The sequence below is a fragment of the Diceros bicornis genome, chromosome 2, assembly GCF_020826845.1.
Source record: "Diceros bicornis minor isolate mBicDic1 chromosome 2, mDicBic1.mat.cur, whole genome shotgun sequence".
Taxonomy (NCBI): Eukaryota; Metazoa; Chordata; class Mammalia; order Perissodactyla; family Rhinocerotidae; genus Diceros; species Diceros bicornis.
Window position 1 is genome coordinate 78,119,618 of NC_080741.1, and position 27,553 is coordinate 78,147,170.

The window sequence follows — 27,553 nt, forward strand, 5'->3', positions numbered from 1 at the left end:
AAATCAGACATAATTAAGACTCAATAGCTTGAAACATAAGTCAAATATGAGCCGCATTACATTTTAGTAGGATCATAATCCATTTTTTTTCCCTAGATAAAACTCTTGACTGGGAATGAGAACCTTTAGAATTGTCAATAGTTTCAGCACTTAACTTTAATCCTGGGCGTGCATTTTCCAAAACCTTATTTTCTAATCTGAGAAAGTTCTACATAGCACTGAGGCAAAAAGCAACTGGTATAATTGATGTTAAAGTGTTATTTAGATGTGAGGTAGTATTATCCTTACTGTCAATTGTGGAAACATGTGGAGGGTAATTAAATGTTTTAAAATTAATATTTATTTCATAAAGATGATGGGAAACTGCCTGGATGTGTCATTTAATTTCTCCCCTTTATTTAGGTCTTTCCTCAGATATATGAGTGGATGAATCTTCCTTTGGAATCTCAAGCTATTATAAGCTACAGGTTTTACATATGTAATTGCACTTAATTCTCCCTCCAACATTTTGTAGAGGATTTTTGCAGAGATGTTAGGTAACCTGCACAAGAAGACATAGTTAGAAAACAAAGACGCCAAAATTTGAACCCTGAAAGCAGAGCCCAGGTCAAGAGTTTGTGTTCAGGTTGTTTGTTTGGGAATCCTAGGCCAAAGGCAAGATGTCAGGAAAAGGGATGGTCAACAGGGAAAGAAAGAGTCAATGCAAGGATGAGTTATTGAGTTGGCTACCAACATGGGCCATCGTTACTCCATCCTCTGTGAAATTCTAGAGTCTTTATGAACTGTCTATCCAGGGAAAGGAAGAGGAAGCATTTATTCATTGGCTCTTCTCAGTAGTCATTCAAGGATAGTGCAGGGGTTGACTATTAGCACATCCGGGTTGTGTGTGCTGAAGTGCTGAGTAGGCTCTTGAAGGGGCCAAAGAAAACTGGAGCAGGAAATAAAATGGACTTAGTGTGGCACTTGAGACGAGACTGGGTCAGGTTACGCCTATAAAACATAGTGCTGAGCTGGTCACTGTGGCAGTGGTTGGAGTAAAAGTGGGATCTACAGTCTTTGAAATGGTGTACAAGTATGTGTGACTTCCAGGGTTTTTCCGCTGCAACATCTGCTTCCACTAAGATAGAAGTTCCTTCGGGGAGCTGGTCATTGAGAAGAAGGCATCATGGTATCTCAGTGTGGTGAACACTAAGCCCAGGATTACCTCCTGTGGAAATCAGGGCAACTTCCAGTTACAAAGTATGCTTCTCATAGGCTTGAGGGACAAATCAGAGCAAGACTTGGAAGAACTGGGTGTATTGATAAAATTGAATCATGTTTCTGTATATTATTAGCACATTTTATAATTTATAGATAATTGTTTAGAAATTGTCCCAATATATGTTTGACCTGGAAGAAGAAGTGTATGCTCAGATAAAATTCACATGGCTGACACAGGTTTAAGATATATCTGATTTGTTGTTTCACACAATTATCATAACTTTAAAACATATTTATTTATTTAATGTGCACATTTTTTGGGTGCTTAGGACTCTGAAGAGAAAGGTTTTAAATCTTCAACTACATAGGCAATACATGAAAAAAAGAGCCGAGGATTTCAGGTCTACCATATGGTTTTGGGTTTTAGATTTTTTTTCCCTATTGACTATGGAAAGTCGCTTAATTCCTCTGAATGTGTTCCATTTTCTGCAATGATAATAATACTTTAGAGATTTCTTTTGGAGGCTATAAAGATACAATATAGAGGGATAGGGTTCTGAATTATAGTTTAAACATAGCAATATAATGAAACTGAGAGATTCTTTTCTTGAAATTTTCAGATATTCAATTCTCAGGTCATTGAATCAATTATTTGTGCCTTTGGGAGCACATTGACAAGTAAATTAATTGATGACCAAGAAGCATAATCCATAATAATTGTCTTATTGACCAATTATCCATTACCCACAAGGACCATTTGGACTCATTAAATGGCTAATTTGGTTGTTGTGAGACATCATGTGAATGGTCTTAGACCACCATGTTGAAGAGCTATAACAGGTGGAAAGTCTAGTTTCAGAAGATTGTTCAAAGTTCTTATCTTGGATTTGAAAAACATCAAAGATCTTGTGCCATTCATCTAAGGTTTCTTACCTATAATATCACTTAAAATTATTTCTACATCTTTTTATAAAAATTTTATGAATTAATATTCGTAAAAAGTTCAGTGTAAGCTAACAGTTGCTGTGTCAATGTAGGAGAAAGTACTTGTTATTGATTTCCAATTTATAGACATCTCCGTTTTCTGGTTAACCTCTTGCTTATATCTTTGTCTATTTAATATAAAAATGAGATATATACTAAAAACTAGTCAAAGCCTTTAATATCTTGGTGCCACTAAAAAAACTCCCAGTTACATTCTTACTGTTTTATTTATAAAAGATGCTAGATTCCAAAGACTATCCTTTAAAAAGCAAGAGCTAGGGGCTGGCCCCGTGGCGTAGTGGTTAAGTGTGCACACTCCACTGCTGGCGGCCCGGGGTTCTGATCCTGGGTGCGCACTGATACACTGCTTGTCAGGCCACGCTGTGGTGGAGTCCCATATAAAGTAGAGGAAGATAGGCACAGATGTTAGCCCAGGACCAGTCTTCCTCAGCAAAAAGAGGAGGATTGGCATGGATGTTAGCTCAGGGCTGATCTTCCTCACACACAAAAAAAAATAAATAAGAGCTATTGAAAAGAATAAATACATAAATATAAATATAGATGTGTGTATATGTGTGGGTATATATATATATGTTGGTTAGCATTGCTACAACTGTAGAGGAATAATCAGTAGGAAATCACATTCTGTATATAAAATAGTAGTTTTTATTCCAGGTGAAAATTGGAAATTCTAAAGGAAATGGAAAATAATATAACGAAGGCACAATATGTTCTCCTACAGGACACTCAGTCAGCATTCCTATGAGGTAATTACAATACCCCAGACTTTTCTAGTTATCAAAATATATATATTTGCTCTTCAATTACTTTATCATTGATTGTAAACATGTTACATAGAAAAGTATTTTTGGCCATGTATAAACAGAGATTTAAAAAGTTCTCTGGTACTGATATATTAAATTTAGCAGAGAAGTTAAGAATATTTTAAAAGCATCAAACACTTTGATAATTCTGGGGTATATTTTGTGGTTTATTTGGTATAAAAAAAAGAAGCAAATTTCACGCAACTGTGTATTTTGGCCCGCAAGAAAGAAGACATAAAGACAACTTTTAGATAATATTATGTGCTTTCATCATCTCTCTTAAGTTCATGAGAAATTCTAGTAATTAAGACAAATATATTTTTAAAATAAAGTAATGACTTTATTTTTCTATTGCCTACACATGATTAGACGAATATAAACAATAGAAATAGAAACAAATACTGAAAACTACCATTTGGTTTTATGCTTCTCCTGTCATTGTCTCTTTCTTTTGTAAATTCTACTTAAAATTATAATTAAGATTGTCATAGGCTATTGTTGAATGTTTTATGGGAAATATATTGGATTCCGTTCTACTTTGTGTTATAAACTTTTATGGCTTTAACATGACATAGCTGATATTTTTAAGGCAATTGTAGTATACAGTAGCATGCATAGACCATGCTGAAATTAAAGCCATATTTTGAATTTAGTCATTCCCATCTGCTAATTGTTTTAGTAAGCATTCTAACTCGGAAATGTGTTTTCCCTATTTCTCTCAGGACACTTTTCCACAACATGCTAATGACTTTTGCTATTTACTGTGACGGATATTACCAAATATTTCACATACTTTTTGAAATTCTATTAGCTTACCATAGAAAATGAGTTGACCCTTTGCAAGGTTTCTTCCTCGAAGGTTGCCTGCAGTGCATTCATAGAAGCCTTCATCTTCCTGTTGAAAGTTCGGGATTTCAAGGATAGCCTGGGATTTGCTGTACTTGACTTTCCCTGGCAACGGGCTTCCATCCAACCTCCTCCAACTAATATCAGGGACTGGACTAAACAGTTATACCTCATTAGAATAGAAGGCGATTTAGTCTTTATGTCAGCAGGATAAAATAAGAGTGTCCTTAAAAACGACTCTCAAGAAAAAAAAATTCAATCAATCTATTATATTGTGTCTAGTTTTCACATCATGCAATCAGTCACCATTCACTCATTGAACAATTTATAACACTTTATTAAGTGCCCGCCATGTGCAAGTCATGGTGCTATGATCAGGGAATAAATTGGTGACTAAAACAGACATCTTCTCTGCCCTCGTGTTGCTTACAGGTTAGTGGAGAAACATACAGTAAACAAATAATAACAAATTAACTTGTAAATTGCAATAACAGAAACAAAGGAAATAGGCTGCAGTGATGGTAACAAGATCATATTAATTTAAATATGGGGGGTCTGAGGACTACATAGGACCTAACATTTAAGAGTAGGCAAGTTCTCTCTATATTTATAGACTCTAAGACAAAAATGCAGATTCCTCTATAGCTAAATTGGTAGTGATAGGGAAGTGAAGACGTGTGTGATGGATAAGCTAGAGTATCAAGGGGGATCAGTACTATAAAAGAGATCCACATGAATTGGGAGTATAGGCTCTAGGATCCTCAAAAGAATGATGCTCATTTATAGCTTATCTAAAAAATAATAATATAAAAGATAACTTTACATTGTGCCCTGTTTCCATTAGAATCTGTAAAGAATTCCTTTCTTTATAGGAATTTAGCTTAATATCTTATACCTAATATCTTTAGTCTAATATGAATATCTTTTAAAATAGCAAAAATACATTTTATAAATATGAATCTAAGGGTCTAACAATAAGGGATGAATTTAGAAATTCACGGTGTAGAAGGCCTCACTTTTACAAGTATGATATAAAGAAATGCAGACTATAAATAAAGTTACAATAAGAAAGTATTCCCTAACAAACTAATCATTGTAAAAATCAACTCCCAATCTATTTACATTAACATCTGTCCTTTCCTACTGTCAAGTCATTCTTCATTCCATTAGAGATTTTCAGAGGATTTAAATATTTCTATTCTAAATAAATTTCAAATTAATAATAATAAAAGTAAATCATTTGGTAAAGCCAAATTGTAAACTTTGTAGAAGATGCAGGATTTCTTCAAGTCAAGAAAAGTAATATGGGAGAACCATCCAATCGCATGCAAAGTGGTTGACAAAGGTCTGTAGAGTTTGAACAGTAAATAACTGCAGAAAAGTGGTGATGATGATTCAGTAGAGGCTTCAAATAGGGCAAGAAAACTGATGAAGCCCTCGGAATTTTTTATTAGCAAACGATTATGATCCTCCTGTGCAAATCCAAGATAAACACGGTGTAGAAAGTCATGCCTGTGCTCACACATATTTGTCAGAAAATACCCCCAAATCAATGTTTGAGTCTCCTATTTTTCTCAGAATTAGCATACAGTTACAAATACAACTTAAATTTTGTTAAACACAAAATAAAATCATTATTTTGATAAGTTTAGTTTTTGTCCTTTTAAAAAGCCTTGCTGCTTACCACAAATTTAGGTTGACATTTTAGTAAAATGGCATATTCCTGCCAACAATTAACCTGAGATAACTGGTTTTATTATTCATTCACTGTATGGAAATGAAACTACAAATAAAAATGAAGTTCTAGAAGAACATTTAGTCACCTAAAAAGATGTTCACCAAGTCTGGTGAATTTTATAGTATATGCAGTATTATCCAATTTTTAAAAATACATGCAAAGTTATTATCTATGGGTAACGAGGATATAAATGCCTTTTATTTTCCACTTTCTGCTTATCACTATTTTCCTACAATGTTCATGTATTACTCATGTAACAAAAAATTCTGAGAAAATTTATTTACAAAATGAAAAATAAATAGAGGCTCTGATACTTGACTGAATTCATGATCCTTTGTTTTTGATCCTTTTTATGATAGTGTATGTTGAGGTTTGTGACAAATACATGCAAAATATCCAGCTAAAAAAGCTTTTAAACTAAAGCATTCAGAGAAAAAAAAAGTTTCAGTAAAGACTGAATATTTTTCCCATAGTTAAATCATAGTTCTTTGTTTTGATTAGGAAGACAAGTCAATTTTTAACATAACTAAATCTCTGAACCAGTAGTTGAATAGTCTGAAATTTAATAATAACCATTGTAATAATATCACAACAAATAGCTGCTGTTTATGAACCATAAACTATGTGCCAGGTACTATATATGTATGTAATGTGTACATATAATTTCATTTATTTTTCCTATAACTAAAAGTGGCAGAGCTTGGATTTATTTCTAGTTTTCCTTGCCTCAGAAACTATGTGCTTAATCACAAGGCAACACAGACTCCATAGCTATTGTAAGATCATTCTCTGATAGCTTTGAGATTTGTGGTTTTAAAAAGTGGATTTCCATTTTAAGCAGCCCAATTAAGTGAGGGCAAAAAGAACAAGTCCCACCAATCCCAGCTATTCCGACTTTCCCCCCAAAAGAACTCAGTGATGACACTGAAGACTCTCTGGACAAGCATTTGTCCCCTGATGGATGAAATGGCATATCCCATATAGATGTACCTTTCTAATAGGAACAGTGCAGCAGAAAATGTGAGTGCTCCACCCATAACCCTTCTGCTCTCTTAGCCACCCCGGATCCTGACGTGCTTTCATCCTCGACACTCAGCACCTGCTTCTCTTTGTTGGCAACTATCCTCAAACTGCTGTAGCTAACTTTTCCTTCACAAAGAAAGAGCTGCAAGCAGCTAGGAAGTTACATACCCCCAGGGACAGCTCTTAACCAATAATTGACTGGGAGCTGGGGTATAAATACTCCAGCTCCCCTGCCCACATCTCTAGGTGTGACTTGCACTCTCTCCAGAGCTCCCCTACAGGACTGAGGCAAAGTCATCCTCTGTGGAACTTTGCTTGATGCTGTACTCTGCTTGGCTACTCTCTCTTCTCTGTCCTGCCTCTCCGTTCTCGTACGGTTCTTCTTAAAAACTCTTCTAATAAATCACTTTCAAAAAAATTATCCTTTCAAGGTCTGCTTCTTGGAAAACCAATTTATTAGCATCCCCAATATGCTCTAACCATGTTCTACTTTAATTACAATACAGACTGTAAGGAACACTTAAATACTTCTCAGTGTGGTAGCCATTAGACACACATAGAAATGATATTCTGTGGACTTGAACATCAATGGCATATAGGACCAAAAACTGAGCAGTAGAATCATTGTGAAAAACCATGGCTGTGGAACATATTTTGAGAACTTAGTACTCTAGAGGGCCAAAATTACACCAGAATAACAGCACAAGGCAAGAAATTTTAAGAGACACAAGGTGGAACAGAGACAGATAAGTTTCTCACTTATAAAAGAACATCCTCCAGATTTTTTTTTCTTACCTCAATTGTGTTTAGAGTGATAAATCTTCTCCCATAAGCCATTCAATTATGGAGAAGGTTATAAGATTCAGTGTGCTGGCTTCTAACATACAAACTTTCAATTTTGAAGAGGGTATAAGAATTAGAGTCCTGGATTCTCAATTTGCAGTGTTTGGTTTTTTTGTCTGTATTTTGATTTTCCTTAGAAAACTCAGTGCCTCCTATCTTTAGTCCATCTGATTTAGATTGGGAGGACCACACCTCTGGCTTCAGGAAAGAGGACAAGATTCAGGTCTTGCCATTAGGAGCTGGTGCACCATGGCCAATTGGTCGTGGTAATTGGTCAACTATGGAAAGCGGTCAGAGACAACTAGACTCAATTCTGGGACAGCTTTTGGAAGAGCTATTAAAGAAAGGATCTTTTTTCCCAAGAGTTTTGCTCAGATAGTGGGATATAAACTTGGAACTTCTAGGCAACAATTTCCCCCCAAATGGAGCAAGTATCTTTGAAAGCCAAAGCTAACATAAAAGAAAGAAACTAGGAATTCTTCACACACCTAGATCAAGTCATGCCTGATGCCAAAAAAAAAATCTCTCTTTGAACATTTCTGTTAGTCAGTACAATCTCTTTTTGGCTTAAGCTTGTTTGAGTCATTTTCCTGCTGCTTCCACCCAAAAAAAGACTTGACAAGCGGATTCTGAATGCCTGGGTTCAAATGCAAGCTAGGTTACTTCCTATCTGTGTGGTTGAGTTATATGATGTGCTGGATTCCTTCTGGATATTATATTTTAGAATTCTCAGAGTAACTAAGCTATCAAAAAAAATAATCACTCAAACATTTTAAAAATTCGAAAAAATTTAAAAGTTTTATCAAGTGCATTTTGTGGCTATATTTCACATTAACAAAATTTCTAATGGGAGAAAAGTTAAGCAGTTTTGTAAGATTTCACAGTGATTAAATAAATGCTGAGGTTTTTTTCAGATTTGTTATGTCACTGCTAAATATGAATGCCATGGTCCTCTTGATTATCTCTGGTACCGTGAGATATAGAACCAGACAGAATAACTGTAAAACCCAGATTACATAAAAACACATGTGCATTTCAGTGAAAAGTTCCCATTCTGTTCTGGAACTTGTTATGAAGACACTAAATGAACTGCTTTAGATTTCACACCCTCTCTCTTTTTTGAAGCCATCCCAAATGGACAGTGGGTGGAAAGAACCGGAATCAACAAAAGATGAAATTATTTTAGTAGTGAGTTTTAGTTTTTAAATGCAAGTTAATTTTTCCAAGATATACCATTCTATGTAAATAATAATAATTACTATTTTAATTATAATAATAAAGCTATCATAATAGAATACTATTTATGCAGTGCAGAGCAGAATGCAGCTCTTACACTTATCAGCTATATTTTGTTGCACCTTTATAAGCGTGAATTTTCTCATTTCTAGCATGGAGATTAATAATAGTATATAATTCACAGGATTATTGTGAGGATTAAGTTATACGACCCATGCCACGGGTTTAACACACTTTCTAGTCCACATTAAACAATATGTTTGAGTATTAATGATAAATTCATAAAATAATTTAAAATCATTATTACATTATTGTTATTATTTCAAAAGCACGAATGTTAGCTTATACTTGTTTTCTATTCTCTATTAAGGACTCCATATGACTAGGCATTTGACATAAATTGATTTATGAATCATTGTAAAATAAAATCATATCACACTGTAAATGAAATGTGTACACAAGCATGCACATATGTGTCTAGAAGTAAATTTCCTGCTTCTCACTGCTGAATATACCAGCTGCTAAGGAGATATTGCCCCTGAGCATAGTGATCATGTTCATTTCGTCGTCATTAAAGAGCAGGGATCTCTCAGGGGAAATATGACATGTTTTGCTATGAAGTACCTTTTTTGCCAACCTGGCTAATTATCTAGGACTGTTGTGGTAGGGAGAAAAGAAATTAGAGTTCTGCAAAGAGAAAAAAAATCCTGTGTAAAAAAGCTGAGCATTTTTTATATAAATATTAATAACCATTAATTGAGTGCTTACTATGTACTAGGCATTGTGACAGATGGCTTCCATATGTCATCTGACTTAAATACTCAGGGGGCACCTGCTAAAGATCTTAAGTTCCTTTTTGGGATGGTACTCACGTTTAGACAGGTAATTTCTGCTAAATTATTACCTGCCAATTCTTTTCCATTTAGAGTTCCAGTACAGGCTAATTTATGGTGATCCACCTTCCAATTCTCTGTGTTGCCACCCATTCAATTACAAGAACTAGTAGACTTCTCTTTCTGTGGCTTCAGCGTTCCTTTTAGGATCTATTTAGTTTGTCCACATTGATAATGTTAGCGATGTAGTATTCACTGACAGTTCATCTTAGTTTAAACTAAGAGTCTATTTAAAATGCAAAGCTAATATATTAATACACGAAGAATGCCATGGAACAAAGGGGATCTTTGAGGGGTTCTCAGAATGGAGATTATTGTTAAATCCCTTGAAACTGTGCTGTTAGAAGGTATATCAAAATAAATGGTGCCATCATCATCCTAACTACAGATACCAGCCATTTCCGGCAACATTTCTTGTTCAGCTCCAACTCTTCCCAATTCTTTTTTTTTTTTAATCTTCACAAATATGATGTACAAGTTGAGCTTAGCTACAAATCTCAATAAAGAAAACCAATCTGAAGCAACTGTCTCATCCAAAGTTTCCTCAGACCATAGATAAGTCAGTCATGAACCTTGTATTTTAAAAGAAGTGTTGCAAAAGCCTTTCTTATTTTGTTCCTATTTTCTAAACAGGTTTGCCTAAAATGTGGGTCCTCAAAGTTGCAAAATACTACTAGGTCATAAAAGCAAAGTTTTTCTTTCTCCCTTCATTCCTTCGTTCCTTCATTCCTTCCTTCCATCCTTCCTTCCTTCCTTCTTTCTTTTTTCTTTCTTCCTCCATCCCTCTGCTTTTGTGCCTCTTAAATAAGCATTGCCATAAATAAGGACTTTCACTCTACTCTCTCGTCAGAGTGAGTATTCTATTAATTTTATCTGAAGATATAGAACACATTTGTTAACCATCTGGCCTAGTTCAACCTGAATTGGAAGTTAAATTAAAGCTCTCCAGACACTAGTAGGAGCCGTGCTTCAATTCTATACTTTTAGCCCACAAATAGAATTTTCATTTCTAGTGCTATGTGAGAAAGCTTATATTTCTCCCCTGGATTTCTTAAACCTCATTATCCACAGCTTAAAGCCAGGCCATAGCAAGTTTTTAACTAGAAACTGGTACAGAGAACCAGTTTCCTAAGGTGCTTATATTCGAGATTATTCTTAACTTGAACCTCATTTCAGAAAATCCTGTTGGTGGCCGTTTTCAATCGAAGAGAGTGAAGCAGAATGACAAAACCAGCAAAGAGGGCCTTTGTTAAATTTTCAGACTGTTTAGCTAGCTGCTTTCATTTCCCCAACGTGAAATATTCATACAAAGAGCTTGGAATATAAGATTGTCCTATGGAAATACAATATGGATAAATTCATGAGTTCTGTAGAAAAGTAATCTCACTGTTATGGAAAAAGGAGAACATTTTTTCTGAGCCATCTAAACAGAGTCATGATGCTGTCCTAGGTAAGTGTGTCTATACCAGGTTTCCTTTAGGGAAAAATCTTACGGTGCATGTGTTAGTCTGGTATTTGACACCACAGTTGCCTCAGCCAATTGCAAAGCCACAAATGGTTTGTTCATAATAGCAATGGTAGCAGATGACACTTGCATGCAGGGTAAATGGACGTAGGCAGATTTTGTGCGATTGAATGCAAATTACCCAACCTTGCTGAGCCTTAGCTTTCTCTTTACAGTTAACTAGAGACAATAGGTACAGAGAAGGCTTCTCGAGAGGATCAAATGAGGGAATATCAGTGAGAATACACTCTGAAATATAAACTTTGAACCTAAAATGAGCCTTACTACATTGCCTTATTACTATGATTTTCACATAGGGCCAGGAGGATTCTATTGTCCAAAGATTCCCTAAGAATTCTATTGCCATTTTCTACTCCTTTTAATGGGAGTATAATAAGTACTCATTTTCACATGAAACATCCACTGGAGCCCGTTATTTCAAGGTGTGGTGGAGGTAAAATGATACTGCAGTTAGCAGTGAATTAACAGCTGGTCCATAACCTTTAATCTATACGTAATACTAGCCATAAATACATACCTCTCCAACCGTATGAGCACTATGTTGCTCTACAGTAGAGAAAATGATAATTTGGTCAAGATAGGTAAGGTTTCAGAAGTCTATGTTCCTTTTAATTTATAGAGCTTGAACTTAGCTCAGCTCATAACTATACAATTTCAAATTGTATAGTTCAAAAAAGAAGTAAAGGAGACATAGAATATGATATATTAATATTTAATCATTCTATCATTAATATATCTAACACTTTATTGATCAAATATTATATACCAGGCACTGTGTTAAGTGCTTCATTGAAACCACATAATAATACTGTGAGACACGTGACTGTTGTTATTACCATTTTGTAGATGAGGAGACTGCAACTAGGATAGGTTGGATCACATGCCCAATATCTCACAATAAATTTTTATAAAAAAGGATTTGAACCAAAGTCTGTCTGCTCAGAGATGGAGCTCTGAGCCATCATGCTTTGCTGCTCCTGCATGAACTAACCAGCTACAAAATGAGAGTCGCCTCATTAGGCTACATAATGTGTGCTTAGAAAGATATTTCTCACCAATAAACTAATATGTTTTACAATTGTGGATAGAGTTCCTTTTGTCCAAGGGCCAGAAGATGAAATCATGGTTTTTTGTTTGTTTGTTTATTTTTTAACATATTGAGATGCCTCCAAACCACAATAAAGGTTCTAAGGATGGGTTGAAGACCAGCTGGAAGAACAGGAAGCAAGTAACGTCTTTTCCTTCAGCTCACTTCCAACTTGGATTTGAAATCTTTTTCTCCTGAAACTGCCAATTACTTAAAAAGTAAGAACTGTAGGTCTCCTGAGAGAGGTGGTGATAGACTGGGACGAAAAGGATGAAGAGTTGCTTCCAGAAATATATATATTCTTCTTGGATGATTTTTAGATGCTTTAAGTTAGTTTAATTTTAGAAATGGTACTGTAAAAATTCAATTTCTGCTTTTGCAAAAAAAATAAAAGGAATGTTTGACGTTGGATCCAGAGTATGTATGTAAGAGCAAAAAGGCCCACTCGTAGGCTGAGTCCCTGGTCTTTGAAAGTGGCCCCTCTACAATTGTTCTTGACGAGAATTTGGGAATACATTTCAGAAACCTCAGTATGTTACAGTTCTTTTATCCAATAATTCTAATTTTCTAAAAATGTACTGAAGAATTTCACATGGATGTGGGCAAAATTGAGCCACAAGAATATTCATCACATCTTTATTCATGACTTTAGAAAATGGAAACAAAACAAAAGGAAAGAAATGTCCACCAGTAGGAGGCTGATTGAAAATATACATTCAAATGCCCCACTGTCATTACAAATGTGGGTACAGAAGACTGTTTAATGACTTGCGGATAGATTCATAGTATATATTTTAAAGATTTTTAAAAAGCATTTTACAAAAGAGTATGCATTGTATTATAACAACTGTATTAAAAATAGAATAAGGAATGGGAGAACATGTATATATCAAAATACTAAGAGTAGTTATGCTCTGGGGGAGGAATTAAATGTAAAGTCAATTTTATTCTCTTCTTTTTGCTTGCCTGTATTTGTATACTTTTCTTAAATTAATGTTTTTGACTTTTGCAATAATATCAAAAAAATAAACCCCACTAAGTATTTTTTGTTTTCTTTTGTTTTGTTTGTGGTAAGCAAAGGTCAATGGAACTCTTCTAGTCTCTTTGCTTGCCTCCTTGCCTGCCCTGGGAGCTCTCTTTTCAAATTCACACCTAGAACTCTGGTTCTCCTGCTCATTTTTGCTCTGTGGAGAGCACTTTAATATCTCATAATGTCTTACAGATGTTCCTCCCCCTACTTTGTTTTTGCTCCATGCATTGAGTGTGAGTGACGATTTGCACACTAGATTTGACATTGGTCTATCCCTTGGCTTCAACCTTCCTCGTTCTATCTTCACTGGACACATGTTCCACATCTCATGTGAGAGTGATTCAGTTGAGAAGTATTTGTAATTGAAAACAGGAAACCAACAGAAAAAAAAAAAAATCAATGAAACCAAAAGCTGATTCTTTGAAAGGATCACTAAAATTGATAAATCTCTAGCTAAGCAAAAAAGAGAGAACACACAACGAATATCAGAAATGAAAAATGGGTCATCACTACTGATCCCACTGATGTTAAAAAGATGATTTAGATGAAATGAACGAATTCCTTGAAAGATACAAATTACCAAAATTCTCACAAGGAGAAATAGATAATCTGAATAGACCTATAACTATTAAAGAAATGTAATCAATAATTAATAACCTTCTAAAACAGAAAGCACCAGGCCCAGTTAGTTTCACTGGTGAGTTCTATAAACACATAAGGAAGAAATGACAATAATTATCTATAATTACTTCCGGATAATAGAAGCAGAGGGAACAAATTCTAATTCATTCCATGAAGTCAGTTTTATCTTAATACCAAAACAAGATAAAGACATTTCAAGAAAGAAAAACTATAAACCAATATCTCTCATTAACATAGATCGAAAAATCCTCAACAAACATTAACAAATTGAATTCAACAATGTTTAAAAGGATTTATGCACCACAATACAATAGGATTTATTCTCTGTATACAAGACTGGTTCAATAATTGCAAATTAATTTATGTAATCCGCTACTCAACAGAAGAAAAAATCACATGATCATATCAATTGGTGCAGAAATAGCATTTGGGAAAATTCAATACCAATTCATAATAAAAACTTGCAGCAAACTAGGAATAGAGGCGAACTTCCTCAACTTGATAAAGAGTGTCTACAAAAAATTTAGAGCTAACATTATGCTTGATGGCGAGAAACTGGATGCTTTCATCTTAAGATCAGGAAAAAGGTGACAAAATCTCCTCTCACTACTCACATTCAACATTGCATTGGAAAATCTAGCTAGCACAATAATACAAGAAAAAGGAAATAAAACATATAAAGGTTGGACAGGAAGAAACAAAGTTGTCATTGTTCACAGATGATAATGTGAAAAAAATCTTAAAGAATGGACAAAGATTAATTCCAGAACTAATAAGGGATTATATTAAGTCCATAAGATAGAAAATTAATATAAAAAAATCATTTACGTTCCTTTATACCAGAAATAAACAATGGGAATTTGAATTAAGCAATTAAAATACAATACCATTTACATTAGAACCAAAAAATGAAATATTTAAATTTAAATTTAACATAATAGATATAGAATCTATATGTGGAAAACTACAAAACTCTCATGAAAGCAATAAAAGATTTAAATAAATGGAGAAATATTCCACATTCATGAAGTAGAAGACTCAATATTGTTAGTATGTCACTTCTTCCCAACTTGATCAATAGGTTCAGTGCAATTCCAATCAAAATCCTAGCAAGGTATTTTGTGCATATAGACAAATTGATTCTAAAGTATATATGAAAAGGCAAAAAAAGAAAACCAAACAAAAGAATAGCCAACGCAATAGTGAAGAAGAACAAAGTTAGAGTACTGACATTACCCAACTTCAAGACTTACTTTAAAGCTATAGGACTTAAAACAGTGTGGTATTGACAAAAGAATAGACACACAGATCAATGGACCAGAATAGAATCCATAAATAGATCCGCACAAATATAGTTAACATACCTTTGACAAAAGAGCAAAGATAATAAAATGGAGAAAAGAATGTTTTCTTGACAAATGCTGGAACAATTGGACATCCAAACGCAATAAAATGAATCTAGACACAGACTTTACATCTTTCACAAAAATTAACTCAAAATGGACCACAGACCAAAATGTAAAACACAAAACTTAAAAATTCTAGGCGATAACGATCTAGCCTTGGATTTGGCAATGAGTTTTTAGATACAATACTGAAAACACAATCCACTAAAGAAAAAGTTACGTCAGATATCATTAAAATTAAAAACTTGCGCTCTGTGAAAGGTCCTGTTCAGAGAATGAAAAGACGAGCCATAGACTGGGAGAAAATACTTGCAAAACACATATTTGATAGAGGACTTTTATCCAAAATATACAAAGAACTCTTAAAACTCAGCAAGAAGAAAACAAACATCCCAGTTAAAAAGTGGACAAAGATCTGAACAGACGTCTCACACATACACATAAAAAAGATGGCAAATAAGCATATTAAAAAGATGCTCGGGGCCGGCCTGGTGACGCAAGTGGTTAAATGCGCGCGCTCCGCTATGGCAACCCAGGGTGCCCCGGTTCAGATCAGGGGCATGCACCGATGCACCACTTGTCAGGCCGTGCTGTGACAGGACTCTCATATAAAGTGGAGGAAGATGGGCATGGATGTTAGGCCAGGGCCAGTCTTCCTCAGCAAAAAGAGGAGGATTGGCAGATGTTAGCTCAGGGCTGATCTTCCTCACAAAAAGAAAAAAAAAAAAAGATGCTCAACATCTTTTGTCATTAAGGAATTGTGAATTAAAATGAGATACCACTTTCTACCTATTAAAATGGCTAAAAACAAAACAGACAAACAAACAAAACACCTGACTGTATCAAATGCTAGTGTGGATTGAAAGCAACAGAAACTCTCATTTATTACTGGTGGGAATGCAAAATGATACAGCACTGTTGGAGCGGAAATTTACTGATCAGCAAGTGGAGGAGAGTAGAAAGATCCACATAGTAATGGACTCACGTTGGAGACATCAGTAAGAACTCATGTTTAACTTAATATAATTCAGATAGTTATATATAAAAAATATTTATAGATTTGTGTATATACATAGGTAGTATACACACACATATTTCTCTGCACTGTCAACTTTGAGGGCCCAAATAAATGGCAATCCAGTATCAACAAATACACCTAAAATCCAGATCTTGGTTTTTAATACTATTCTCCAGTAAAAGGAACTAGGATTATTTGGAGAAATAGTTTATTCTAGGACTGGGGCGGGAAATACATAAGATGAGTCTGGACTGTCTCGTAGTGCCAGAAAGCAAAAAAAGTGCTGGAAGAAAAACAAAAAACTCCCAAACAGAAACAGAAAAGACCCCACACATTGATGCGGATATATCAAAGGGCACAAGATCCAACAGAAAGAACTCCCAATGGCAAAAGCTGAAACAAATGAGCAGCAAAATAAAGTACTATTGGAATATAAGCCAAAGTATAAAATAAATATCCACGAATCAATATTGGTATAAATAAATAATTGAAGAAATTCGTAAACAGGGTGGGAGAAGTGACAAATCTCCCAGGCAGAAGCATTTCAAATAAATTCCATAGATTCGATACCTTAAAGGAGGTGAAGCATAACTCCAGACTCATTAAGTGTGCATAGCACATAGTGACCTCCTTCAAAAGAGTCAACATGGAAAGGGAGGAAAATGAGTAGTTTTACAGTGAAGAAGCCTGACAAAAGCTACTTCAGCCAGATGGTGAAGGCCAGCATGACAGTCACAAACCATCTTGATAGACTTGTAGCCTTGATATGATGGGGTGAAAAGGGCACTTTACTTCTTTGTTCTTCTTCCTCAAAACTCAGAGCCTCAGTATAATTTTGAGAAAAAATATTAGACAAATTCCAACAGAGAGCCATCCTACAATGAAACTGACCACCCCTCCTCAGAATTGTGAAAGTCATCAAAAACAGGGAAAGTCTGAGACACTGCTACAGCCAAGAAGAGCCTAAGGAGACAAGAAAACTCAATGTAATGTGGTACCCTGGATGGAATCTTGGAATAAAAAAAGACATTAGGTAAAACCAAGGAAATCTGAATAAAGTATGGACTTTAATTAATAATAACACATTCATGTTGGTTCATTAATTGTAACAAAGGTACCATATTAATGTAAGATATTGATAATAGGGGAAACTCTGTGGAGTTATATGGGATTTTGCTGTACTCTCTGCTCAATATTTCTGTTCTAAAACTGTTATAAAAAAAGTCTGTTAATAAGAAAAGTATTGGTGAGAGGAGAGAAAAGGAAGCCAGAATCTCCAATTTCTCAGAAATACAAAGGACCCTTAAATAATAGCCTAAAATTAGCTCTACCAAAGGAATTGACAGTGACCCTCACTGATCTCAATTTAACAAAGGGCAGCCTGGGGAAAACTTAATCAGTAAAGCTTGCAAAGTGAGTATCCTTGAATCTTCCTTCATTGAAAGTTTGTAAGGAATGAGCAGATCCCAAGAAAAATGTGTGGTCATGTGCTATTACATCAATCTTATTTTCGGTAGCCTGCAAGTTCCCTAGGGCCTTTACATAATCTTCTTTATTTCCCCAGGGCCTCGTCTGGTGTCTGTTGCTTGGAGAATTTCTTCTGACTGACTGAGTAAATAAATGAAAGAATGAAGAAATTAATGTACTCAACACATATTTGCTGAATTAATAAAAACTGGTGCTCGATTTGCCAAATGAGTGAGTGAGGGGATGTCAATAATCCTTATAAACATTAAATACTGAATTTTGAAATGGTGAGTCCATTATTCTGAGCAAGGCTTTGAGGACAGTGTTAGCACCGAAGTATAATGCAGAGACCTCTTCTCTCCCTTCTATGTGTTCCTTTATACCTCCTCAGTGAAAGCAGCATTGATGATTACCATGATTAATAAAATTGTTACTATTTATTGATTGCCTATTATGGGCTAGGAATTCTGGTAAGTAAGTACCATTAAGTATTTTCAATCCTTACAACAGCCCTACTCTATCTATCTGTCATCTATCTCTCTATCTATCTCTCTCTCCACCTATCTATCCAATTTTTGCCTTTGTTATTCAGATAAGAAAACTGACTGTAGTTGCCCAGCTGACAGGAGAATTTAGGATTTAAACTCTGATCTCTTTGAATTCAAAATCTATACTCTTTCCAGAACACAATGTTGAAATGTTAGTGAATCCACTAATAAATCATTCAGTTCTAGGGTGAGTGCATGTGTATGAGTGTGTTTGTTGAGGGTCAATGTTTTTTTATTTCTCAAAGACTGGCTTGTGGATTTGTCAGTTCTCAGATTTGCACCCATGGTCAACAGAGGTGGGTATTCTAAAGAGTTTACTGTAATTTTTTTATGCCAAGTCATATAATATTATGATACAATGCAAAGTGATTAGCAAGAACCTAAAGGTTGGGTTTCAGTATACATTCTGGGGCAAATAGGACAAACTATGCATAGGGAATATTCTACTCTCTATCCACTAAATTTAATGAAGAAAGAAAAAAGTCAAACTGCTTATGAGACATCCAAATAGGAAATTGTTAAACATTTCTCTGATTTTTTTAAAATTAATTGTTAAAGGCCTAAAATGTCTGAATGCACTTAGTTCGATTTAAAAATACCGTCGTCCTGAGTGACCTGAGCAACCTTTCTGTGGTATAATCTGCAGTGATGTCCATATGTGTAAGAAGAAATGCAAACATTAGATAGCTGCTCTGTCATCAGAAAGTTCTGAAATGTCTAGAAACATCTTGAGGAGGCTTCAAATATATTGCCTGACAATACCCATGCTGATTATCTTTTCCTTCATAAATTAGAAAAATTAAATAAGATATACATGTATACATAAATATAGTCCTCTGTGTGAAGGCTCCAGAACACATAGGAACATCCAGCGCTCCTACTAATTTTATTTACATTCCAGATCACTGACAGCAAAGTTAATAAATTGAAAAAAGAAAGGAAGGAAAATACGTTCGGCTGTTTCTAAGGGCAGTGAACGAGTTATGAGGGATATCAATTTAATTTCTTCACTAAGAGTAAAGGCCTGTATCTTCTTAAAAGGAGACACATAGATCTATCAGTCAATCATACTACCTCTGCATAGCACCTATACATGGAGTTCCTCAGGGTATTTCACAATACAATTAATTTGCGGCTTAGATAATTAAGAGTCTGCCATGTTAAACAAAGGAGACAAAGCTGAGAATTGAAAGCTGTGATCGTGTCAGCTCTGAAACCCCAACATTGAAAGTGAGTGACATATCCCAAAAGTCATAGCAATTAAAGGTCAAGCAGGTATCTGAAGTTTTGTCTTAATTATTCTATGCTCACGTTAGCCTACAGTGGTTGAAGATGGTCAGATTCTATGAGTAAACACGGTAGCCAGCCTTCCCTTGACTTCACGCAATATACTTCCTAACTGCATGACTGCAGCAGCCTCCTTCCTAGGTTGGTTGCTGTGACTAAAACTATGTTCTCTGTGCTCTCCCTAGTCATCTAGCCCAGATTTTTATAAATGGTAGATATTGCCATCATCACATACAAACCGGTGGGGTGTATGCTCCTCAATGGCCCTGACTGATTTTTGGAAACACTTATTTCTTCTCATTAAAAAACAGCTTGCATTTTAAAAAGGTTATCTTTTGAAATTTATTTTTAATATATAAAATTAAAACTTACTTGTTGCTGAACCATTAGTAATTACAGAGAATCTAAATGAGAAATATATCCATAATTCTATTCCCCAGATAAAATCTTTTTAATATTTTGCTGAAATTTTTCAAGCCTTTTTCTAGAAAAACATTTACAGAATTCAGAGTTAACTGCATCTGTACACGGGGAATTAATTCATATACTAAAAAAGATAATTTGATGCAAATATCAAATGGCTATGAGCATGAGTGTTGAAGTCAGAATTAATGAGATTGAGATTTGAATCCCAGATCTACAGCTTATGTTGATCAAGTCACTTACTTTTTCTAAACTTAACTGTATTTACCTTCAAAATTGGCATTAAAAACAGTACCTGGCTTCTAGTTATGCTAGAGTAACTGGAACTGCTTTTACCCTCCTGGTGGAAACAGTTAGAAAACTATACAAATATATGGGAAACAAACCTGATTCCAGAAATGTAACAATGAGCAGCACAAAACTGTGATCCATGAAGGAGGGGAAATACATGAAGTAAGGCTTTGGTATCCCTGGTTTTCTGTCTACAGGCACTTTCCAGATCAGAGACCATGACTGTTTCCCCAAGTTGCGGAGACACAGAAGACTGAAGTGGCTGGGATTGCAAAGCCAAGTAACAGAGAGGATGGGACTACAAAAAGGAAGTGCTCCAGAAATCTGCATAACGGCATCACGTGAGGATGGGCAAAGAACAGCTTTCAGAGCTCAAACAAGGCTGGAAGACATTAGAATTCCACCAAGCTAGAGAAGAGTGACTTAGTGAACATTCGGGGCATTTGGTAGGAGGTGCATCTTAGTAGTACATAAGCCTTAGACTAAAGTCTACTTTATATCTACTCTAAGGAAACTTAATTATAAGCCACAGAAAGATCAAGCAGATTCACAGTAATTTAACTCCTGTCAATAAATCCAATACTTTAAATTTAAAGCACACCACAATCCAGCATTCAACAATATAACATTTATTTTGATGTCTATAATTCAATCTAAAATTACTAGATAACCTAAAAAGCATAAAAATGAGAATCATGACTAGGAGAAAAAGCGGTCCATCGAAACAGATCCATAACTTACAGAAATGATAGAATTAGCAAACAAGGATTTTCATAGGATCCACAGGGCTCCTGTATAATAGCAGGAGATTACAGCTGAAAGAACTGCAGACCTCAGACTCTAATTAAGAAACAGTCTCTAGGGAAACCCAAACACAGCAGAGGAGACAAAAACAAAGACAAGAGAGAAAATTTTAGCTTCTGACACAACAGCTACAGAAAACAGCAAACATAGCCTAACTCCTGGCCAGATAAACATACAACCTCACACTAAAATCCAGTTACCTCAATTCTTTTTACTTGATACCTCATGTCTAGGTTTCAATAAAAAAATACAGGGCATGTTAAAAAGCACAGTTTGCAGAGACAAAGCAAGCATTGGAACCAGACTCAAATATGGCAAATATTTCAGAATTATCATACTGGGAATTTAAAATTACTATTATTAATATGCTAAGGGCTCTAATGGAAAAAGCAGACAACATGCAAGAACAGATGATTAATGTAAGCAGAAAAAAAGCAAATTCTAAGAAAGAATCAAAAGGAAATGCTAGAAATAAAAAACATTGTAGGAAAAATCAGATGCCCGTATAGGCCCACCAGTGGACTGAACATGGTTGAAGAAAGAATAAGTGAACTAGAAGAAATATCAATAGAAACTTCCTAAACTAAAATGAGAACAGAAAAAAGAATAAAAACAAACAAACAAAAAGAACAGAATATCCAAGAACTGGGGGCAATTACAAATGGTGCAACAGATGTCTAACGGGAATACCAGAAGGAGAAAAAAGAGAGGAAAGAACAGAGGAAATATTTGAAGTAATAATGACTGGGAATTTTCCACAATTAATGACAGCTACCAAACCATACACCCTGGAAGCTCAGGGAACATCAAGCAAGATAAGTACCAAAATAATCTACACATTAAGAGAAGGGCTATTCCCAGGCATAAAGGAGGATATTTCCTCATTATACAGGTATGTATGTGCTACATTCCACAAATGTTTAATGGAAACCAGTCAGTATTTCAGGAACTGTCTTAAGTCCTAAGAATGAAAAACTTAATAGGAATAAGATGTGACATTAACCTGTCTTTTTTTCTCCTTCCTATCCACCTGTTCACCTATTGATTTCCTCCCTTTCTCTCTCATTTATCAAAATAGATAAACCCCGGTATAATGAAGATGTAATTTATAACAGAAATAGTAGTCAGTAGTATGTGAGCAAAAGTGTTTAGAAACATTGTTAATAAGAAAAAGAACTTTGATTTCATTCCTTCTTGAATCAATTAGCTTTCCTCAGTTTTGCATTTATTGAACATCTTGCAAAGGAGCGCAGTTCTTCAGAAAGTGAACAAGGAGATTTAAACGGATTTGCACAAAGCAGTCCCCATATTGGAAAAAAAATTACTAAACTCAAATGCTGCACAGCAATATTCTTATGAAGAGATGTCAGAGAGCATGATTTATAATTATTATTCATAGAGTTTATAAAAACACTTGGCAATAAACCTACAAATATAGAGTTATAATTTAAAAAACAAGAAGTTTGATATTGTTATTTTCAGATTGTTAATTATGACTATCACATAATTATTTTCTAAAGAGTGTGTTGTTTTTTATGTTTTTTTGCAAATTTAGAAGAGTCAGTATAGTATTTGGTAATGTCAAATTTTATAATGGACTAAAAAGCATTTTCAGTATGTTTATGATGTTTCAACAACAACACAATTTGTTTTCTGGAAGCTATTGGCAAGTATATATAAAAACTCTTTTTGTTGGTAGCGCACATTTCTATAATATTTTCCAAAGTATACAAAGCATTTTCACATACATTTTGTTCATTTCAAGAAATGAGAAATGTATCTACATTCCAGTGACACAAAATATATGTTTCTAATACAGGGCATTTTAACACTATCGCTTTGACCCAGTGGATGCTTTGGACTTTCCGTTTTAACCCCAAGGAATTTCAATTTCATGTTAATAACTTAATAAACATAATCTCAACACTGATTAATTTTGTCAGATAACATGTTATGAATATACTCCATTAAACCAATTATTTCCTTGACAATTTTCTATGAAGTGCAGTTAAGTAATTCTCATCATTTTCCCATTCTTCTTTAATTTTATTTCATGTGCAACAGTTCTCTTATGTACAAACTTAACAATGAACATATAATTTATTAATCAGTTTTTTTTGTACATACACATCAGATTTGCCATTTTGAGAGGGTTTTTTTAACTACTATTTTTCCAACTCAAATTTTCCTGGGTCAAATATTGCTAATCCAAATTTTATCAAGAAGTTTAGGTACTCCCACACATTTTTAAGATAATAAATTTTACTGTATGCAGTTTTATTGGTTGTCAGTTTTTATGTACTGATTGTTTCCATTACCACGAGGTTAATAAAAAATGAGATGGTTTTATTTATTTTTAAATTCTTCATTTGAGAATTCTCAACAAGACCTCATGTATTCTAAAGCTCCACTTGTCCTGTTAGGATTGTTAATCCACTTCTGAATATTTCCAGTGAATTCTTATAGCATGTACCCATGACCAGATCAAAATAGTGAAGTCAAATGGTGAACTCTAAATGGGATGGTCGAAATTTCCTGACTCTTGCCTTTTTCCTTTCTTCCACCTCTCAATTTTATAGCACGCTGGACTGAAAAGGAGATGCAGATCTGCGGCAATATTATGAGTGTATAAATATACCCCCTAACATGCAAGCTAAGTTACTACTTATCACCCATCCATTTTAATGCATGGTGTGTGTGTGTGCGTGTGCGTGTGTGTGTGTGTGGAGAGAGACAGAGAAAGAGGGGAATGTGGCAAAGATTTATGGTTGGTCAATACATGTCAAGGGTATAATATTGATATGATTGTCCAGGTATTACTCTTTCAATGTTTCTGTAGGTTTGACTTTTTTAGAAATAAAATATTGAAATAAATAAAATTAAGAAATCTGATATGTAAGCAATTCAGAGCCTCAATTGATCAACTAAGTTTTCTCCTCGTCTGCTCCTCTTTTCTACTTCAGAACTGACCCTGTTTGCTGCTTTCTCTCTTGTACCATCATCAATATTGAGGCAGAGAGAAGAGGTATGGACTGGGGAGATATGAGAATTCACAGACTCTAAGAAAACTTTTTCTAGTTTGACCATCCCCACTAACTCAAACACTGGTTATATAAAAAGAGAATGGAATTTGCACTTTGGGTTCAGAATAATTCAATGAACATTTCCTGTCTAAATGGCAGGCCTGGCGCTAAGTGTTTTTTACATGTGTTATCCATTCTAATCTTCAAAACAAATACAAAAGGCAGGTATCATTATAATTCCTTTGCAGGAGAAGATGGAAATTCATAGAGGTTAAGAAGCATGTTTGCTAACGGTCAGACAACTCTTGAGAAAAATTAGGAATTGAATCTGCCTCCATTGACTTCAAGAATGGTTATCTTAACCATTTCCTTAAAAGTTTCTAAGTTCAGAACTTAAAAGCAGGTGGCACTATGTTTGAATCGTCCTCACCTTTTTAACAGAAGCATGAAATCAAACAGGTTACTTATCCAATCTGAGCCTCAGTTTTCTCACATATAATAAAAATATGATGTACCCTGCATAATTATAAAGACTGTATATATCATAGAAATTCTTAGTTATAAATGCCTAACAAATGAAATTTATTTATGTGAAATTCTTGAGAACTAGCATCAATAATTTTCAAAGTTATTTATTATGTAAGAGTATTTTTTAAGTTACAGGAATCTGTATTTCCTGAGGCCAAATGTGATAGAATAAGCTATTAATATTCTTTTCAGATGCTACCTTTCGTTGGTCTTTTTTTAAATAAACCATCTAATTCTCAAAGTACTTTGCTGACAAACATTTTATGTTTTCTTGTAAACTTTAATTTCTTAGAAAGCTTGAAAATGTGAAAATTCATCATATCTTAAAAGGCAGGCATAAAGTCCCTGCTTGTCACTTTCTTAAGGATAATTTAATCAATCAATAATTATTTATTGGACAAATACTATGGGACCAGTACTGTATGAAAATAAAATATGGTGTCTTAAATACATGAAAAATAAATAACCTGAGAAATTTAATTTAAAGATCTACAAAATTTCATATATAGAAAGGAACCTAAAAGATTTAGGAACTGGCATTATTTGGATTGCTTGATATATTTACTTAATAACAAGATGGAGACTTTTAGGGATGTTTTCCATAGTTTGGAATGTAAATCATTATTTCTAAATGTGATGACCTCATTAGGAATAGACTTTGGATTTAGAAGTAAGCCCATAAAGCTGATAGCAAGAGTCAAGTCTCTTATTATTCAAAGTATGTTCTATAGACCCCAAGAATCACTATTACCTGGGAGCCTGCTAGAAATGGCGATATCAGCCCTCACCCCAGACCTACAGAATCTCAGTTTAACCATGTGCCCAGGTAACTCATATGCACACTAATGTTTAAAAATGGCCGATTTAGTCTATTCGTCTCTTTGTTATTTGGGTACTGGTGTTTATAGGCATAAAAACGAAGTTTGAATATCACCAAAAGGAAAAGAGATGTTTGGCTATTCTATGCAAAAATGCAGATATTTAACTGGCGTAAAAATATTCCAAACCTGTCACTGATAAACACTTATCTGAGTAAAACAACATGTCTCCACTACCAGGGCAGGTTTGGCTCAATTCTAATTATCCACTATGAACAATGGTCTTTAATTAGTCTTATTTTGGAAACTAGCAGTACAGCTTTTTCATTTACAAGAATTGCTGATTAATTAAGCAAGGGGACACTCTAGGCAATATATTTCTGGATGTAGGATGAGATGGAATGAAGGATATGTCGAAGGTTTAGTGACTTGCCCACCATCTTATACAAGTGCACTTGTTCTTCTGCAATATGCTGCTTAAATAGGTCTCATTATGCTTAAATGAGGAAATATCAGCACATTTAGGGGAAAATCGCAGCACCAATCATTTTCCGAGTATTAGGCATGTTTATTTAAATTCCAATCAGAAAGTTCCATTTTTGCGTAGCCTTTGAAATCTATTTGGTAATTTATTGTAGAGCAATATTTGAATAACAAAAAAGTTTTTTTAATTAAAACAACCCAGAAAAAAAAAAACACCTTACTTTCCAAGGGCAAAGCATTCCAGTTTTACAGATGTATCCTTTGCAGCTTGTATAGTTTCAGGAAAACGCACTTCAATCTTTGGTTCATATTCCCCCATCACACCTGTGAAATACCAAAAGAACCAGGAGCATTTCTGGAGAATAGAAGTTTTCTGTGAAGTAAATGCTTCGTTAACCAAAATCTAATTATTTTGTCCTTCAATTAGCAATGTTTTTCTATGCTTTAATGAGCAACAGAAGGCAAGGAAATTTCATGATGCTATTTAAGGAATTAGTTCATTCCCCTCACCCCTAAAAAAGAAATATCTAAGATATATCAAAGTATCAGAACAGAAGCATTCCAAATTTCCCCATATTCCACATCAGCATCTTTAGAAGAATTCGTGTTTCCAATTAAGAACTGAACACACCTAGATTTTTAAATGTTTCTGAGTTATCAAGAAAGTTTCTTCTCTGGAGATAACTAGATCTATCACCACTTCCTGGAACTCATGGGGCCAGATCTGTTCAGGAATAAGGAAGTTTGCAGTTAACACCATGAGAGCTCTGATGCAGCACCTCTTAATCCAAACTATCAGTATTTCTGCAACAAAACCTATGAAGTAATCACACTAGTTGGGATAAAGACATAAATATTCTTACATCAGTTCATTAAGGTTTTACTGCTAAATGAGTTTGCTATACACTTAGAGAAAACATTTCTGTTTTTATCATTTTAAAATTTCCAATAAGGAATTGTGGATATGGACTAAGATAAGAATAAGACAGTATTCTAAGATATTGTAAATATGCTATTTACCAGAGCAATTGTAACAGAGATATATCTTTAGGCTATTCTCGTTAACGTAATTAATTTAATCAGTGACAGATCGAGATTATTTAAAATTTTTGATCATTTTTTTACTTGTATACCAAACACCAGAATAATACATTCCTAAAATAAATGGTTTATTGGTGGCCAGTATAATTGCACAAAAGATGAAATTTACAAAATATATATAAAATAAAAATACCTCATTTTTAAGATCTTGCTCATCCCAAACACTCAGAGGTTGTGGTTGAAGAGGCAGAGAGTACTACTTCATTCAACTAAATTGTTAAGTTTTATATTTTCTATTTTCTTGACATCTTATATTTCTTGAGTGACTACTTTTAGAAGAGGTTTGATTTTTTTAAACATTATATATAACGTTTCTGGTCTATTTTTACCATAAATGTTTCAAAGGGAATAGAGGGGATGGAAGAATGAAGAAATTAATAAGGGGAGAAGCGGAAATTAAGAGTAGACAGAAAAAAATGGAAAAATATGGTAGAATCTCTATGCATATTATTGGCTATGAGCTCTTCCAGTCCTAAACAAATTAC

General features: G+C 34.4%; 1 protein-coding gene across 1 annotated transcript in view; it reads right to left on the bottom strand.

Moving 5' to 3' along the window:
• Nucleotides 1-27,553, bottom strand: part of CNTN6 (contactin 6) — a 293,984-nt gene that overhangs the window by 81,463 nt on the left and 184,968 nt on the right. Inside the window, exons 7-8 of the mRNA XM_058563553.1 lie at nucleotides 26,189-26,291; nucleotides 3,825-4,009 (exon numbers count right to left, since the gene is read on the bottom strand). Coding sequence (XP_058419536.1) covers nucleotides 3,825-4,009; nucleotides 26,189-26,291 — 288 coding nt within the window. The remainder of the gene's footprint in view (nucleotides 1-3,824; nucleotides 4,010-26,188; nucleotides 26,292-27,553) is intronic.